This window comes from Spinacia oleracea, chromosome 6, assembly GCF_020520425.1.
Source record: "Spinacia oleracea cultivar Varoflay chromosome 6, BTI_SOV_V1, whole genome shotgun sequence".
Lineage (NCBI taxonomy): Eukaryota > Viridiplantae > Streptophyta > Magnoliopsida > Caryophyllales > Amaranthaceae > Spinacia > Spinacia oleracea.
Window position 1 is genome coordinate 17,784,527 of NC_079492.1, and position 20,164 is coordinate 17,804,690.

Here is a 20,164-nt window from a genome sequence, read left to right on the forward strand (position 1 = left end):
GGAGACCATGGGTTGTTGCGTGGGAAATTAAATATTAATTTCTATGTTCTAAGATATAGTTGGAAAGTCTTCCGCATATCTATGAACTGCTTGGATAAGTAAATCCAAACAAAGCATCACTAGCAACCTAAACAATTGAAGTAAAAGTACTTATTGCCTAAGAAGCAATAAAACATAGTTGTTTATATTAATGAGTTCTTCATTGAACTTGGGAAGATCACATGTATGTTGACTTAATGGTTCTTCATTACAAAATGCGTAGAACCACTAATGTAGTAAGAAAGACTAGATCACATAATAAACAAACTCAAAAGATCTTATCATCCTATCTCGAAAAACATTCGATGAAAAGAATATTAAGATTGGCAAAGCATGATAACTAAACCTATGCAACAAGTGAGAAACAACACTCACATTGTGGCACTGGAAATCAAGCATAGCTTTGAATTCCACGAACTGTTTTAAAGATGGGTTTGAGGCCCATGGTTGTAAAACATTGGGGTTGAACATTTATCATATATGAAATGTATTTTCATATTCCATTTAATCTTGGTTTAGTATTAAATGACGATTCCTTCAATTTGACGATATATTCAAGATAGACTGTCAGGACCAGTCCCGTGACTAAGAAATGTCTATCAAGTGAACTTGAATGTCAAAAGTTGAAAATGGTCCCTGGTCGGAGTTTTCTATAAAGATGGACGCATAGAAAACGTTAGACGACTAGAATCCAAGATGACTAGTAGTTCTGTTTCTTGAACTATGAGGACATGGCAATGTCATAGTCATTTGCATAGATACTTACTTTGGGAAAACTAGTATCGGACAGACCTATGAAACTTTACTATAAGAGATGAAAATCTGTCATAAGTAAATTTCATTAAAATTATTAGACACTAAATCCTCAATACATGAGTGATTTGAGATTACTTGTTTGAGAACTGCTTACTTTGACGTTGACCAACCGTCGCACCGTAAAAGGAGGCTATAAAGGCAACGCTCAGGTAATCACCTATCAAACGAAGTCTAATCTCAAGATAGCAAGATTGGGATTGTCCTCCCATATATCGGGATGAGATGCTTACAAGTTGTACAAGGCCACTCGGAGAGCTAGAAACTGTAAAATGCATGGCCGTGCTCAGATGAATCATAGGCTATGATTATCTGTTTATTTGATCAGTTGAACTCTGAAACCGAGAAATACCTCTGGACGTAATAAGGATGACAACTCATACCTTATGTTCAAGAGCAAGCATCGAGCGACAAAGGAATTAGGAAATGCACACTTGTCCTTAAGGACAAGTGGGAGACTGAAGGAAATAATGCCCTTGGTCCAAGTATGCATATAATGTTAAGTCTAATAAATGCGGTTCAGTATTAATTAACAAGTTAATAATTCAGTGAGATCAAGTGAGCTGAATGCCTAGCTAGAGGCCGCTTCAGTTCAAGTGGAATTAATGATATTAATCCACAGCTTACTCTTGACTGAACCCGTAGGGTCACACAAATAGTACGTAAACGGATCAAGTATTTAATGGCATTAAATACTCCATCTATGGATATTCGGAATCGACGGTTCTTGGTTTCAGTGGGAGCTAAGATCGTCAAAGGCAAGCAAGTTAATACTCCGGAAACGATGATATTGCCGGAAACGGAAATATGGATCGTATCGGAAATATAAAATTATCCAAGTCGTAGATGTTGCCGGAACCGGAAACATGGTACGTATCGGAAAATATTATTGGAAATGGAAATATTGTCGGAATCGGAAATATTGCCGGAAACGGAAATATTGTCAGAATCGGAAATATTATCGAAATCGGAAAATAATTTCGGAAACGGAAATATTAAATATTTGTTCGAAAGGGAAATTAATTCCGGAATCGGAAATATTAAATATTGTTCGTATCGAAAATGAATTCCGGAATCGAGAATTTAATCGGAAGCCTATCGTACGAATTAGCATCGGACGAGGCCTGCCAGACGAAGGCCCAGCACGAAGCCGGGCCATCGCCCAGCAAGCCAAAGCGCAAACACACGCCAAAGCCAAGACCAGGCCCAACGCGAAGTCCAGGCCCAGCCAAGGCCTTGGGCGCGCGCGCATGCGGAGCAAGGGGCTGCGACGAGTGGGTCGTGCGTTGTGCGTGGGCCGTAAGGCCTGCGTGCGGTGCATTGCCACTCGTATGTGTTACTCGGAATCCTAAGGCTACCGAGATTCATAATATGATTAAATCTAATCCTAATAGATAAAGTTTGTTTAATTAGAGTCCTAGTAGGATTATAATTAAATAGATTTAAATTCTAATAGGATTATAATTCCTTTCCATAAACTCTATAAATAGGTGCCTAGGGTCACATATTTACATCGAGAATTGAAGTATTCAAAGGTAAGATTTTGGAACAAAATCAGCCAAACACTTGTAGCCTATTAGCCGAAATTCTTAGAACCTTAAGGGCGATTCTAGTTGGTCAAGCTTAAGGCGGATCCGGACGTGCTGTGGACTATCTACAGAGAGACGACACTTGGAGTCCTAAAGACTTGTTCTTGTTCGGTTCAGGCGCAGCTAGGGAGGGCACGCTACAAAGTGTATGCATCTGAATTATGCTAAATGATTATGTGTAAATAATATGTTTCCTGGCATTAAGGTTTTCCGCATGATTTATGTTTTGTCATATGTATCTTAACCTAACAGCCTATAAGCTAGAAGGTGCATATCTGGATCTGTGGTTCCGTCATAGGCATCGATATTGGGCGGCTTGATTTTAGGCTCTTTGAGTGCCCTCATGATGTTGTCTGCAAAAGGGGTGGAGTGTCCGATGGCCAGATTGGATACCCCTTCCTGAATGTGGTACACAGGATCCTAGTACCGTGAGTACGGCTCCCGTTGAGAAGGCTCATGACGGCAAGTATGCAAACTTGGACGGGGTGTCCGTGGGCGTGTTTGGCTCAAATGTGTGTAAGTTGGATGAGGTAAGGGTCTATCCGGCATAACTGGGGTAGAACCCGTATCAGAGAGTTCGGACTCAGAGTCAGGTACCAGTTCGGCCTATGGTTGCCCACGTCCTCGAGACGTTTCTCCGATCTTTCGCTGGGGCAGCCTCGCGACAGGTGGGATCGAATCAGATTATCTTGACTCCATGGTAACCGCCTCCTGGCGTCCTCTTCAGCCGGCCAAGATTGCTCGCAGGGTACCTACAGAAACAGGGATGTCAGGATTTTCTTCTATTATCGTTTCCGCTCGAGGATCCAGGTGTCCTCCAGCGGGCGGGTGGTTCGTCTGATCGTCTTCCTCACTGAACACTTCCAACCCGGCGGCATGACGAGGTGTGTGCCCTACTGCAAAGGTTCATGAGGCATCCCCTGTGATTCTTGGGATAGGCGTATGTTGTTGCTCAGACGACATCTCCCTTTCTTAGGGTGGCCGCTCCTCTTGAACAGGCCTCCCAGATTCATTTTCAGGTTGTTGCTCCTCCATAATACCGTACGTCCCCACAGACGGCGCCAAATGTTGTGAGGTTTTTCCGATCAGTTGATGACAAGAGGTTTCCGGTAGAACACAGCACGATCTCAGCTCCGACCTGCAAAACAAGAATATTCCTCTCGAAATATTCCCTCTGATGCCTAAGTAAGTATGGATTTTTAGAGAGAGAAACTAGAGAGAAGGCAGAGCATAAAATATTTGTGGTGGTTCTGAATTGTCCTTTGTTCTTGGGATTTGGTTCTTTATATAGTACTAGGTTTAGAAAGAATGACCTAGAATCCTACCAATATGATTAGTTGGGCATTTAGAAGTTGACACGTGTCCCTAAATAAAGGCAGTCAGCCTAATATGGACATAAATGGGCCTTTCGGCCTTTGTGTCATTAATCAAGCAAATCAGTCTTTCTCCTTATATCTACAATCAGCAAACCTGAACAGAAGTGGAAGTGGGCCCAGGCCAGGTGTCGTGGTGTCAGCCTCTCAGTGGGGTAGGTAAGCCACGTCACCATACTGTTTAACATCCTGAGTAATATTTCCAGGTGGCGTGATTCCGGCCACATGTCACTCTCTTAGTGGCACAGCTGGCATGGTAATTTTTCCCACAACAATAAGGATTCTTCTCCTTATGAACTTTCTGTTAAAGCTAACATTGTGGAATCTTCTTTCCCAAAATCTGACGGGTTAAATAAACAAAACAAGAATTCTGGAAATTTCAAGAAGAAGAATCAGAATACCATACAACTTGGTGTTCAAGGCAAAAAAGGTGGAGACTTCAAGAAAAATGGGAAGTCAGAGAAAGGATTTGGTGGATGTTATGTTTGTGGTAATTCAGTCCATAAGGCTTGGCAATGCTACAACGCAATGATGTTCCAAGCAATGGCTAGAAACCGGATCAAACCAAGAATCAGGTTCATATTGTTGAAGATCCTAATGAAATTATTGCTGTTGTAATTTCTGAAATTAATTTAGTTGATAATATAACTGATTGGATCATTGATACAGGTGCAACTAAGCACTTCTGTTGGGATAAGGAACTATTTGTAGAATTAAAAGAAGGTATGGGAGGTGAACAGGTTTTTATGGGAAATTAAAGCAGTTTAGTTTGTCTAGAAGTAACTGGTCTAAAGTGAGTTCTAGAATTATTAGCCTCAACACAAATTTCACACTTACTATGACCATTACTATTCAGATTGGGAATTAGAGACATTGTTTGCAAACGTTTCAAAGAGCCATAATTGACATGTCCTAATATACCATGCCAAAGATCAACAGACTCAAGCAAGTAAGCAGAAGAAGAAATCTTATTCATATAAGCAACAACAGATACAGTCTCTAAAATAAATAAACCACCAGACAAATATCCATTCCCCACAAATTCCCCATTACGAGATAAAACAAGTTTATCACCCTCAAAAACAAGTTTCACACCAGCTTTCTTAAGGAGAGCACCAGAAATTAAGTTCCTTCGAAGAGAAGGGACATATAGTACATTTTGCAAAGATAAAGATTTTCCAAAATTCAGCTTTAGGAGAATTTTTCCTTTGCTAAGCACCTCAGAACTGGTTGAATTAATTCACTCAGACTTAGCTGGCTATAAGAATACCGAAAGAAGAGGCGGCAAACGGAATTATATCACTTTTATAGATGACCATTCTAGGTATACCAAAGTATATCTTTTAAGAACCTAAGATGAGGCAGAACAAAAGTTCTTAATTTATAAGGCAGAAGTTGAAAATCAATTTGACTGTAATATCAAAAGGTTTAGGTCTGATAAAGGTGGTGAGTATGGTACAACCTTTCTAAAGAAACTTTGTGAGAAAAATGTAATTATTCATGAATTAAGTGCTCCTTACACTCCCCAACAAAATGGCATTGCTGGAAGGAAAAATAGAACCCTTAAGGAAATGATGAATGCAATGCTAATTAGTTCCGGCTTACCTGATGGGGGGAGGCCGTACTTTTTCTGCTAATTATATGTTGAATAAAGTACCTCATAAGAAGTTGGACAAAATCCCATACGAGTTGTGGAAAGGGCATGGACCCAACCTAAAATATTTGAAAGTGTGGGGGTGTTTAGCTAAGGTTGGACTACCTTCCTTTAAACGGGAAAACATTGGTCCAAAGACCTTTGATGTTTTGTTTGTTGGTTATGCTGAAAATAGTGCAGCCTATAGGTTCATGTGCTTGAGTGATAGGTCAATGTGTGAATCTAGAGATGCTGAATTTTTTGAGCATATTTTCCCTTTGAAGAATAATGTTGATTCATGTGGTAATTCCCATGATGCCTCACATGATGTCTCTACTTCTGTTTCCTCTTCATCTTCTATGCCTTTATCTTCTCCTGTTGTTCAACCTGCTGTTTTAGAACCTATGAAAAGTAAGAGGCACCAAACTGAAACTAGCTATGGTCCTGATTTTTTAACTGTGTTTTTGTCTGAACTCAATGATGTGGATGAAATAGATGAATTAGTTGTATTTATTCACTTGTTTGATGATGATCCTAAAACTTTTGATGAGACCATGAGTTCAATTGATGCTAGTTTTTGGAAAGAGGCGGTTAACAGTGAAATAGAATCAATTATGTCTAACCATACATGGGAACTTAGTTGAATTACCTAAAGGTAGTAAAGCCATTGGTTGTAAATGGATCTTTAAAAGGAAAAGGAAAACTGATGGTGCAGTTGACATGTACAAAGCAAGACTTGTAATTAAAGGTTTCACACAAAAATTTGGTGTTGATTTCTTTTTACTTACTCACCTGTAACTAAGATTGCCACTGTTCGTGCTTTACTTGCCTTAGCTTCAAGTTATAAGTTAATTGTGCATCAAATAGAGGTAAAAACTGCTTTCTTGAATGGCGACTTAGAAGAAGAAATTTATATTGTTCAACCTCCTGGGTTTTTAGTTCCAGGACAGGAACATAAAGTGTGTAAGTTAAAGAAATCTTTGTATGGTTTGAAACAAGCTCCAAAACAATGGTACGAAAATTTTGATAAAACTATTTTGAGTTTTGGATTTATTTTGAACTATGTTGATGCTTGTGTGTGCTTAAAAATGTTTGGTTCTGATTGTGTTATTGTCTGCTTATATGTAGATGATATGTTGATTTTTGGTACACTTATTGATGCTATTAATGAAACTAAAATGTTTCTATCCTCTCAAATTGAAATGAAAGACATGGGTGAAACTGATGTAACTTTGGGTGTTAAAGTCACCAAACTAGTAATGGTTTCTCTTTGTCTCAATCTCAGTATATGGAAAAAGTGTTAAAGAAATTTAACAGTTTTGATGTTGTGCCAGTTAAAACTCCTTATGATGCTAGCATACACTTGAAAAATAACAAAGGAAATAGTGTGTCTCAATCTGAATATGCTAAAATAATTGGGAGTTTAATGTTTCTTATGAATTACACTCGGCCTAACATAACCTATGCAGTGAATAGGCTTAGCCGGTATACCCATAACCCTAGTAGAGATCATTGGAATGCTCTTAGGCGTTTTTTAAAGTATCTTAGGGGTACTATGGATTGGGGTTTGCATTATGTTGGATTTCCTACTGTTTTAGAAGGTTATTATGATGCAAACTGGGTATCTGGTAATGATGAGGTAAGTTCCACTAGTGGATATATATTCACTTTATGTGGAGCAGCTATCTCTTGGAAGTCTTCTAAACAGACTTGTATTGCCCGGTCAACTATGGAGTCCGAATTTATTGCATTAGACTTGGCCGGCCAAGAGGCGGAGTGGTTGAGAAACTTATTGGTTGATATTCCATTGTGGGGGCGTCCTGCTCCACCTGTATCTCTACATTGTGATTCTCAAGCTGTTATTTGTGTGTCTAAAAACAGTGCTTATAACGGCAAAAAGCGACATTTTCATGTGAGACATGAATATGTGAGAACACTAATAGAGAGTGGTGTAATCACTATGGAGTTTGTGAGATCTGAGAGGAATATAGCAGATCCTTTAACTAAGGGACTAAATAGAAGGTTAGTCCTTGATACATCGAGGGGAATGGGGCTCAATCCCGTAAGTTGAGGAATTCATGGTAGACACCCGACCTTGTTCACACAAAGTTTCTTGTGGTCTAACGAAGCCATGGAAATACTCGTTCTTATACACTTCCCATTCCTATGACTTGTATAGTTTCTTTGAGGTCAAGCTTTTAGCTTTTAATGAAATTCATATCCCAGGGTTTGGGTGGTCCTAATGAGAAGGACTTGATGAATTCACCGCATGTGTATTGAGAGGTTGAGCAGTAGCCCTTAATGATTTCATATCCCAGGATATGTGTGGTCTATGTGATAGACTTGATGAAATCACCTACTTGAGTGTGAAGGTTTGGCCACCTTCTATGGAAAACTTGGGCAAGTTTTTCTAGAGCACTCATGAGGATCCCAGGAATAATGGCCGTTGTAGATTGGCTATCGCGGAACTCATAATGATCTAAGGTATGGTATGTGTTATTATGTTTTATTTCTTGGTTGGGATAGTTCCAGATTTGTTCACTCTCTCAATAAAGAAATTGCCTAATCTTCACTATGTGTTGGTTCAATCGCAAGACACCAACATTTAAGTATCTAACCTTCTAAAAATGTTCAGAAATATTTTTCTTGGTTTTTCAAATGGGTCTTTGCATTTGTGGGGGATTGTTGGAAACAATGCAAAGAATGAGTTTTAATTCTCCATTTTGTGAAAATGTCCTACATTGGTAGAAATGAAAAGTGGGGATTTCAAGTGTAGTATTTAAAGAACAGTGCTTTGTCCACATGGAAAGAAAATGGAGTTCTCCCTTTGTTTAAATATAGGGAAGTATAGTTTATACTTTGAAGTACTTCCCCAAGTGGTTTGGGCTAGAAGGGGGCATTCCCACGCGCGCGCCGCCCCCGTCGTCCAACCAGTTCATGACAAGTGACACCTGCGCGGTGTGGTGGGGCCTCCTTTTTGGGCCAAGGCGTAACTGACGGTCCAGTTATGTTATGAGACCGTTCAGTTACGCAAGCTCATTCCACCTTCTTAATTAACGTCGTAACTGTCGAAAACGCTTCTTTGATTCTCGTCTCCGTTTTGATTGCAAAATTAAACTTCTGATTTTCAGTTACAAACGTTTTGATTCTGAAATTGATTTCTGGTTTCGGTAACAAATGATGCTGCCTTTATAAACAGGTTTTGGGAGCTCATTTGAACACACCAAAAATATTCTAATTCACCTTCTCCTCCCTGTTTTCCAAACCATGTTATTCTGAGCATATTATGAGTTCCTAAGTTCGTCTTATTTGAGTGCACATTAAGATGAATTGCTGTGTAAAATCTTGGGGTGTAACGCCTATTTCGATTGCACCGTTGTCGGGGCGAATTTTGCTTCTAAGACAGTGTTGTCTAACACGTCACAGCTTCACACATAAATCAAATATTCGGCCCATGTTTACATAACCATTTTCGGATTTTACAGTATTATCTCCTACAAGTAGCATTTAAGGCAGAAGGTAGCGTTTGACAAATTTATAGTAAAGTTTTAAATAATATTTGAGCTTTTATTTTATGTTACAATATCAACCGCTACTTTTACCGAACACTCATGTTAGTTATCCGCTACTTTGACAGCTAACCGCTACCCGCTACTCCAACCGCTACCCGCTACTCAACCGCTAACCACTACTCGCTACCGCTACTTTTACCGAACACTCATGTTAGTTAGCCGCTACTTTGACAGCTAACCGTTACCCGCTATTATTCATCGTTACCCCCTACTCAACCGCTAATAGCTACCCGCTACCGCTACTTTTGCCGAACAAGGCCTAAAATTATCTAAATATATTTTTTATGAAAAAACTTGAATATAAATTGTTTGAAAAACTAGTTTTTGCTGAACTAAAACTTCTTTTTAACGACATTAATAGTTACAAAAGGTCTTGCATGTATAAGGTGTACAATAAATTTATTATACACCAACATAACTTTTACTCATTTTTCTCTAACTTTTATATTATTAAAAAAATAATAGATAAAAATTTTAAAGGGCTAAATGATAATTTTATACATTATTAGTCATTTTGAAAAAAATTATCAGTAAAAAATAGATAACTACATTAACTTTAATTTCGGTGTACAATATTTATCGTATACCCATGTAAATAAGAACTTGTGTAATAATTATGAAATAATTTTTTAGGAGATTTACTAAAATAAATCAAAATAAACATTCCTCAACTTATCCGAATTTTTAATTTCAAAATGAGTAAACACGTGCAGAGTTATCCGCTCCTCACCGTTATCCATTTAATCGAAGCCGTCCAAAAAACTCCAATCGAACGGGAGCCAATAAAGTAAAGACATTAGACATGAGAAGTAGGAGATAATAACCCCGAGGAGAGAGAGAGAAAGCGTGAGTATAAAAGCGCAAATGATACGTGTTATGTGCGCAATTTATATTGGGTGGGGTAAGCTAGTGATGCATACTAGTATTCCCATTTTTCGTTTCGAAAGAAAATTTTCCAGGTAATTCAATTAAAGAATCTCCGTCTTTATTTTTTGAAAAATTTCAACTCAAGATTAATTGAATTAAACACTCTTTTCATTCGATCTTCCACTAATTAGTGTTTTTGTAGAGAGAGAAGATTATGGAGGTAGAGAGAGAAAGAAAAGATGAAATGAATAATGGTACCATTTCAAGATTATCGTCTCTCTTTGCTACTCAACATCGTGATTTTCTCCTCTCTTCTAATGATACTCAGGTTTGGACTTATTTCATCGTCTCATTTATTTTAATTTGTTTTGAAATTGTTTCTCGTAAACCTTAAATTGGTAGTTTATTTAAGACACTAACTCGTAGTTGGGCTTCCGTTTTTTCTCTAGAGGTGCAATCAATTGTGTTTTTTTGAGAAAAAACAAGTCGTTCATTATGTGATTTAGGGTTTAAGTAGCCTGATTATCAGATTAACAATGATCGTTTAATTATAAATATGGAGTAAAAAAATTAGATGGAATTTACAAGTAATCGGTTTTCTTTCTTGATTCATCTCTAAACATCCAATCAAGAAACTGCTGGAGATGTGGTTTTGATATGCCGATAATAATATCGTTTCTTTCTTTCAAAATTTAATTCCGTTTTACTGAAATTCATTTGGTTTTATAATTATTTATATATATACTCAGTACCCTGTTCTTGATTATTAGTCCTTTTTGAAATCTTGACACTATTTACAATGGAAGAAAATCTTCCAACTTTTTTCCAATACGTATTTCAAAACATATTTACGTGAGATCTTGTTTTATTTGTCTCCATGTGTAGGTTATCAATGTCAAACTTTTATATTTATTTAATGTACAATATTGAGTTGAAACGGACTAAAAAATCAAAAGGGGATTAATATTTAAGAACGGAGGGAGTATATTATTTTGATTTAAAGAAAATAATAAAAGGATAGAAGAAGTTCAACTCCAATCTTAAAAATGACCTGCTCGTAACAAATAAAAATATACGAGTTGGTAGCAAATCGTTGGTACATAAATACTTAAGATACAATCAAAATATTGTAGGTCTGTGAGCATGTAGCTTAAGACAAAGTTGAAACAAAAGTAAAATAAATAAAAATTATAATAAATAAAATATTATAGAGAGCCCATCGATGAAAAACTTTATAGCCTATAAACATTATATCTTTTGTTGTGGTAGATTTTAGCCCATTTTGTTGCTAATCATTAGAGTTGCTCTTAGCGTCTTAGAATAATTGGTCAACTACAATGGTTAGTTACAAGGTGGTGTAGTTAAATATGCCACATCAAATTTCTAGTTATAATTCTTTTAAGCTAAAAGTTTTTTATTGGTGGACTATTATACATTCTAGCTCCAAATGATATTTTATTTTATATACAATATTCAGTTATTCCACTTTTTCTATTTTGATAGCTGGTTACGTAATTTCTTTATTATCGGTTGACTACGTGCAACGTGCTTGTATATTTTAACTCTTTGCAAGCAAGTCAATTTTTAAAATTATTAGAGTTGCTCTCACAGCTTAACCTTACGTAACCGTCATACCGTCTCTAAAAAGTTGGTAGGAAATGGTTGACAAATGACATGTGTGAAAATATATGATGTGAGAGTTAAATAAACGGTTTTACAAAAAATTATAATATACAAATAACTTTTGTTTAGAGGGAAAGATAACACGAACAAATAATATTTTTCAAAAATTTATTGAAAGAATTTGGTGTATGTTTTTTTAATCACATTTGAACTAATTCAGGGTGATGGGATATTTTAGGCTATATTCTGAATTTATCTGCTCATTTAATCATTTGCTTTCTGAATGAGAGAAGAACAAAAAACTTAACCATAACCTGTTAAGTCAACATTTGAGCTAATAATTTACTTATTTTGGGATTTAAAGTTGTGACTTATCGTAATCTTAATCATTAATCTAAGACTTCGTTGGTCTAATATTTCAGCTTATATATATTTTGGTTAAAGCTTAAAATTTTGCATTCTGAAATCTTAAACCAATATTTTATACATATCCGGATATACCATACCAATCATAGTGGTGAATGTGAAAGATTACAGTTGTAGGAATGTTATTTAAGGTGTTATTGAATCGAATTGCTAAGATTATAGTAATACGTAACGCCTCAAGAAGACAGGTGGACAATGTCAAAACAATTTCATACTTTAAGTGACAATAACCATATCCCAACTATTCCTCTTCTTTTCACTTTATTATATTCTCCCTTACTTTAAATATCAAACAACCAAAGCTATTACTCCGTATACGAAATGTATATTTGGGTTTAATAATGTACTGGTTTCACGTTAAAAAGTACTCCCACCGTCCCTTAATACTCGCACCGTTTTGACTAAATACGCTTGTCAATGCACAACTTTGACCACCAATATCTTTTAACTTATATTATAAAACTTATAAAAATATTAATATTTCGAAAATATATATTAAGATGAAAAATATATATTTTGAAATCGTATTATCAAGTTATAATTTAAATACTAACATTTGTTTTCATATACAAGAAATAAAATAGGATTAAAGTGAATTATGTAAATAGTGCAAAAAGTCAAAATGGTGTAAGAATTAAGGAACAGAGGGAGTATTTTATATTGCATCAATGGTTTATGAACAAATACTTAGAAATGTTAATTGCCGGGTTAAATGCGAGATCCGTCCCGCATCAACCCCAATTAGGTAAGAAGGACGAAGGTCTTGTGAAAGATAGGGTGGAGATGCAGACAAAAATAATACCTGACATGAGTGGTGGGGTGCGTATGGAACTTAAGGTGTACCCGCCCCACCCCGCCCGTCTCGAAATATACTCCATATAAAATATTTTACTTAATACTCTAATTTTAGGTAATGGCTTTGTAAAATTAATATCATAAATATTAAATTTAGTAAATCAGAAAAAAAAACAGATTAAATTATATTTTGCGGTTATTTTGTAGTATTTAAATTATAACTTGGTAATACGATGACAAATTAATTAGGGTAGATAGTTTTCTTGCTTGTATTTCACAATGACGTATGTTTATATATACAGCTTCTAAGGTAGGGCTTTTAGGTTAACTACAATAAATACCAATACAACCTTCAAGCCCAAAGAATATATATATGTAAGCCCTAATACCTCCCCTCAAGTTGGAGCGTGGAGATCACAAATGCCCAACTTGCTAAGTAAGTAAAGAAACTGACGCTTGCCCAATGTCTTTGTGAAGATGTCGGCCAATTAAATATCGATAGAGACGTGGCTAGGAGTAATGATGCCTTCTTGAATAGCATCTCGAACTTAGTGACAATCGATCTCAATGTCCTTGGTGCGTTCGTGGAAGACAAGATTTTGGGCAATGTGGAGAGCGGACTTACTATCACAAAATAAGGGCATGGCGCGCGAGTGTGCAACGCCAACACTCTGCAGCAATTCCTTAAGCCATTTCAATTCCTATGTAAGGGTCGCCATAGCCCGATATTTGGCCTCTGCAGACAAGCGAGAAACAATATGTTGTTTCTTGGTTTTCCAAGACACAGGAGAGCCACCAAGAAAGACGAGCCAACCCGTTATAGCTCGTCTTATTAATGGGCAACTTGCCCAATCAGAGTTGCACAAACCAGACAATATAAGATCACAATCGGCATGAAGGAGAATACCTTGGCCCGCACACCCCTTCAAGTATCGCACGACTCGAATGGCAGCATCCCAATGTTCCTGGCGCGGTGCTTGCATGAATTGGGCCAGGATATATACCGTGTATGCTAGATCAGGCCGAGTAAAAGACAAATAGATTAGGCGGCCGACTAGGCGTCTGTATGATTCCGGATCCTCAAGGAGAGCACCAGTTGCAAGAGCAAGATTGTGATTCTGTTCAATTGGAAATCCCATAGGTTTTGAACCTAAGAGTCTTGCTTCGGCGATAATATCAAGAGTATACTTTCGTTGACACAGAAAGATCCCCTCCGAGCTACGGGCCACCTCAATGATAAGAAAGTATTTCAGGACGCCCAAGTCTTTCATATGAAAACATTCGCCCAGATAGGCTTTAAAAGAGGCAATAGCGGAAGAATCATTACCAGATATAATTAAGTCATCAACATATACAAGCACATTGAGTTGAGTCATTCCTTAAACAAAGGTGAAGAGTAAGTAGTCCGAGTAAGATTGAAGAAAACCATAGTTCCGCAATGATGCAGCTAACTTAGCAAACCAACATCAAGGTGCTTTTTTTAGGCCATAGAGAGATTTTTTTCAAAATACAAACCATTCCTGGCTTACCCACATTGAATCCCGGGGGCAATTTCATGTAGACTTCCTCAACGAGATCACCATGGAGGAATGCATTGTGTACATCCATTTGATATAATTCCCAATTCTTAGCTGTCGCAATAGCGAGGAAGGCACGAACAATAACCATCCTGGCCACCGGGAAAAATGTCTCATTGTAGTCAATGCCTTCAACCTGATGATTCCCAAAAATTACTAAGCGCGCTTTCAGGCGCTCAACTGTGCCATTTGCATGAAATTTGATCTTATAAACCCATTTGCAACAAGAGCCTTTTTTCCGGGTGGTAGTTCTTCCATGACCCATGTTTCATTATCCTCCAGTGCCCCAATTTCTTTTTGCATTGCTTCCCTCCAGCCAGAGTCTTTCATTGCTTCATTAAAGGTCTGAGGCTCAATGCCTCCAAGAATAGCTGCAAGAAATACACGATGTCGCAAAGAAAATTTATCACAATTCACAAAGTGTTCTATAGGACAGGGAGTACCTGAAGAGCTAGTGGAGGATGATGAACGGTTGGATGGACTCGCAACTTGAATAGTGTGTGTGACAAAATTTTTGAGGAGAACGGATGGACGCTTAAGGCGACAACCTTTGCCCAGACCAAGTGGGCCATCAACGTCCATGTCGGGAGGAGGAGATGAAGGACGCTGCTCTTGTGGCTCAATAGGAGAAGATGGGGCATGCTGCTCCCGTGGCCCAATAGAGGTAGAAGGAGTACGTTGCTCCTGTGGCCCAATAGAAGAAATAGGAGTATATTGCTCCCGTGGAACAATAGGAGAGGCAACTTGTTGAACCGAAGAGGAGCTCGGTGGGGCAAACGAAATGGCCTGGCCCTAGAACAACAACCGCTGGGTCAGTGATGAAGGTGATTGGTCAAACATCTCTGCATTCTCAGTAGCATGTAATGTCTCACCAAGATTTGGTACAACTACCGTGGGCCCTGCTAATCCATGAGTGTCATCCAAAGTATGTTCCAAGTCATCCAAAAACTTAATATCAACGTCCACATTTCCAGAACTCAACAAATTATCTCCATGTAATTCATCATTTGGGTTTGCATTCGTTTTCATGAAATTTGACGTCCCGAGATACAAATATTTCAGATGTTTCCATGTCATACATTTTATACCCTTTCTTTCCATTAGGATATCCAACGAAAGCACATTTCCGACTCCGAGAAGCAAATTTATGTCCCTTTGATTTTTGATTAAAAGCATAGCACAAGCAACCAAAAATACGCAAATGATCCAAATCAGGTTCTTTGCCAAACAGAATCTCAAACGGTGTTTTACTTTGTAACAAGCCTGACGATGTACGATTAATTAGATAAACTGCACCCAAAATACATTCACCCCACAGAGAAATAGGTAGGTTTCCCTCAAACATCATGGCTCGGCCAACGTTTAAAATGTGTTGGTGCTTACGTTCGACCCAACCCTTTTGTTGAGGAGTACCAACACACGAAGTTTGAAAGAGGATCCCATTTTCATCAAAACAATCCAACATACATCTAAATTCAGTGCCATTATCACTACGAACGAATTTAACAGTCGTTTCAAATTGACGCTCAATCATAGCAAAGAAAGAGCGAAAAGCTTTATAAACTTCTGTTTTCGAATGCAATAAATATACCCACACTGCTCTTGAAAAATCATCTACCAATGTCAAAAAATAATGCGCACCACTAGTTGAAGGAATAGAGTTTCGCCCCCATAAATCACAATGTATTAATTCAAAAATTCTATTGGCTTTGCTATCACTAACATGAAAACTTTCACGATGTGCTTAGCTTGTGGACAAATTCATCATGCTTTATTTAATTTCTTTGGAATATTACGAGTACAATTCTTAATAGCAGGAACTAACTTGAGAACTCTATCAGACGGATGCCCCAGTCGACGATGCCATAATTGAAACGTAGATACTCCAGGAACTGTCACCGCACACACTGTAGGTATTTCCCGGAAATAGTGGAGTCCATCCTTCCGCTAACCGGCCCCAATCAGGCTCCCTGAATGTTGGTCCTGTATAGCAAAAAGAGATTCAGTGAATTGGACAAATAATTTAGAATCATCAATTAACTGTGACACCGACATTAAATTGCAATGTAAATTGGGAACATATAAAACATTTTCAAGAATTAATGTGCTGGAAAGGGTTGCTTAACCCTCCATGGTAGCTATTACGTTATTCCCGTCGGGCAATCCAACAAGGGAAGCAATAATGGATATTAATCTTTGAAGTATATTAATGGGCAACAAAAATTGAGCCCAAGGCATGCTAAATGGGTAGAGTTCTTGCAATCCTTTCATTTTTCTTCGAAATACAAAGATGGTAAAAGCAATGTGGTGGCTGATGCATTATCACGAAGGTACACTTTGCTTGCTAGACTTGATGTTCGTTTGTTGGGGTTTGAGACCTTAAAAGATTATTATCATGATGATGGTGATTTTGGAGTTGCATTCGAGAAATGTGCAGTTGGTGCTTATGGGGAGTACATGTTGCAAGATGGGTTTCTTTTCAAAGGTAATCGCCTTTGTATTCCTAAGCATTCAATTCGTGAGTTACTAGTGCGTGAGGCTCATGGTGGAGGATTGGCTGGTCACTTTGGCATAGCCAAGACCTTGGAAATCTTGAGAGAACATTTCTTTTGGCCTAAAATGTTAGGTGATGTAACGAACATTGTGAATAAATGTGTGACTTGTCATATGGCCAAGAGTTCTTTCAAACCCGGTTTATACTCACCTTTGCCGGTTCCAGTTCGCCCTTGGGAAGATGTATCCATGGATTTTATAGTGGCTTTGCCTCGTACTCAAAGAGGTAAGGATGCTATTATTTTCGTGGTGGATAGATTTTCAAAAATGGCTCACTTCGTTGCTTGTCACAAAACGGATGATGCTTGTAATGTGGCTGATTTGTATTTTAAGGAGATTGTTCGTTTGCATGGAATTCCAAAGACTATTGTTTCTGATCGAGATTCCAAGTTCTTGAGTTACTTTTGGAATACATTGTGGAGAAAGGTGGGAACCAAGTTGTTGTTTAGCATTTCACATCACCCTCAAACTGATGGGCAAACAGAGGTGACAAATCGAACCTTGGGAACGCTATTGAGAGGGTTGGTAAGTAAAACGCAAAAGGATTGGGATGTCAAGCTTGCTCACGCTGAATTTGCTTATAATCGGTCTCCTACTTATGCTACTGGTCATTCTCCATTTGAGGTAGTATATGGGATTAATCCATACTTGCCCTTGGATTTAATTCCATTACCAAAAGATGAGTTGGTTCACAAGGATGCCGATGCTAAGTTAAAGTCTATGATGAAACTGCACCAACAAGTTCGTGAGCGAATTGAAGCTAATAATGCCTCTTATAAACAGAAATCAAATAAGAATCGCAAACCGAGGTTGTTTGAAGAAGGTGATTTGGTTTGGGTTCATTTAAGGAAAGAGCGTTTTCCAAGCAAACGCAAGAACAAGCTTATGCCTAGGGCTGAAGGTCCTTACAAGGTGGTTGCACGTGTGAATGATAATGCTTACAAGATTGAGCTCCCGGGAGACTATGGTGTCCATGCTACTTTCAATGTAGGTGATCTTTCACCTTATCTTAATGATGATGGCCTTGCTGAATTGAGGTCAATTCCTTTTAAAGGGGGAGGGGATGATACGGTTATGGATGAAAGTGATAGTCTTATGCTAGCAATTGGAACTAAAACTGATTTGGGTTCAATGGCTCATTTTGTGTGCATGGTGACTTGGATTGAGTGAGCTCGTTATATGGTCCTTATTATCAAGGTGGTACGTTAATCAAACTGGTCCGTTTAATCACATTGGTCCGCTTGTTTAAACAGATTGTACGCACTTATTATTTTTAATTGCTTTGGTTAAAGTCGGTTTAATAAAGGGATATTTGTTTAAATCCCCAATTTAAATTCAGTCATTACTTAGCTTTGATTATTGCTGTTTGTAAGGAGAGTTTTAAGCCTTTGTAACCTCCAATTTAGTGACTGAATTAGGAGGCTTTAGAGCTTGTAACTGCCAGTTTTAAAGGCTCTTAAATGGCTCTTAATTAGCCGTTTAAAGCTCTTGTAGCTGTTGGTTTTTGGCTATTTATAGTCAGCTTCTTGATTGGAATAAACAACCAACTGGATGATTAAAACACTTGTTTGTTACATTTCGAATTATAGTTTATAATTCAGCCTTTTTCTTTGTTTTGGACGCGTTTCCTATTCAAAGAACTGATTGTGAGTCAATAGGTCTTGTCTTGCATTCACGATCAACGAGTTAAAGGTCTAGCTTGTTAATCAACTATCCTTGTTTATACAACGAGTTTTTAAACTCGTATCATTAGTGGTATCAGAGCTGCTGTTCGTGTGATCCGCCCAAAAAAAAAAAAAAAAAAAAAGAGCTGCTGTTCGTAATTCTTACAAACTGAAATATGGATTTTGATGATCCTGACTTTCTACAACATCTCCAAGAAGCCTTGAAGAACGTTAGAGATGGGGGGTATCGTAGGCCTCCTAGGCGTGATCTACGGGCTATGGATGAATTCAAAGTCACCGAACTTCCTGAATTTGTTGGTGGAACAGATCCGGAAGCCTATTTGGAGTGGGAGCGCAAAATAGAGAGAATGTTCGATTTCAAGGACATTGATGATGAGAAGCGTTGCAAATATGCCATATTGAAGCTAGGACGAGGGGCTTCATTGTGGTTCGAGGGACTGAAATCCAAGAGAATACGTGAAGGGAAGGAGAAAATTACCTCTTGGGAGTCTTTGAAACGTAAGCTACGTAAAAGGTATGTGCCAACAACTCATAGAATAACAACTTATCGTAAAATTGCCGAATTGAGGCAAGGAAAAATGAGTGTGGCTGAATATATTGATGAGTTTGAAAAGTTGTCCTTAATGGGAGAAATTGAGGAAATTGAGGAACAAAAACTGTCCAGATTTTTAAGGGGTCTAAATTATAATATTGCCAATACCATAGACCTTTATCCATATTCTGATGTTGACACTCTTTGTGGACTTTGTTTAAAATTGGAAAATCAAGGGAAGGCAAAATATGGGGGAGGGTCTAGTATGGATGGTAAAGCCAAGTCTTGGGCTAAATCCGAACCTAGCTTGGAACCAAACACATCACCTAGTACCGTAGGTTCAAGTAATTCTACGTCTGCCCCTAAACTATCTAACCCAACCAAAGAAACAAGTCTGTCCAAGGTGCGTTGTTTTAGGTATCAAGGGTTTGGGCATTATCAAAATGCGTGTCCAAATAAACGTGTAGTGACCTTGAGAGAAGCTGTTGAATGTCGTGAGGAGTTGTTTGAAGAGGAAAAGAGGTTGGGGGACGTATTTGTGTTTGATGAGAGTGGTGATGAGGAGGAAGAGGAAGGGTATGAGGCTCCAATTTATGACACAAATCTGGTTCTTAGAGCGCTACAAACTCAAATTTCACCTACTGATCTAGACCAACGAGATCAGTTGTTTCATACTAAATGTCTAGTGAAAGATAAGTGGTGTAGTGTAATTGTTGATGGGGGGAGTTGTACCAATGCTGCTTCTAGTGAAATGGTGTCAAAATTAGGCTTAATCACTATTGCCCATCCTAGGCCATACGCACTCCATTGGCTTGATGATGGTAATAGTGTAAAAGTGTCGAAGCAAGTAAGGGTTGGTTTGACTATGGGTTCGTATGTGGATGAAGTTCTTTGTGATGTTATTCCTATGGATGCTTGTCATATTTTGTTGGGTCGTCCTTGGCAGTTTGATAGGGACGTGATTCATAAAGGGAGAAGCAATGAGTATGAATTGAGAGACAAAGGCAAGAAAATTGTGCTAAAGCCTATGTCATCTCAAGCGGTTCGATCCATGAGTGTGAAACAAAAGAAAAAGCCGAATCTCACC

The 20,164-nt window shown here is 38.0% G+C and overlaps 1 protein-coding gene across 1 annotated transcript; it reads right to left on the reverse strand.

Annotated features, from left to right (window-relative positions):
• Positions 1 to 13,431: 13,431 nt before the first annotated feature.
• Positions 13,432 to 14,398, reverse strand: LOC110779347 (uncharacterized mitochondrial protein AtMg00810-like). Its single transcript, XM_021983865.2, has 2 exons — positions 14,260 to 14,398; positions 13,432 to 14,108 (listed from the first exon to the last, which is right to left on the reverse strand). Exons 1-2 carry the CDS (start codon positions 14,396 to 14,398, stop codon positions 13,432 to 13,434), a joined length of 816 nt encoding a protein of 271 aa, XP_021839557.2.
• Positions 14,399 to 20,164: the final 5,766 nt, after the last annotated feature.

Bases quoted from the DNA above. Each gene is read 5' to 3' on its own strand.
- LOC110779347 (XM_021983865.2), bottom strand. From the start codon at position 14,398: ATGGTTATTGTTCGTGCCTTCCTCGCTATTGCGACAGCTAAGAATTGG. The intron at 14,109-14,259 runs GTAAGCCAGGAA...CCTTTGTTTAAG, and splicing joins GCCCCCGGGATTCAATGTGG to GAATGACTCAACTCAATGTG.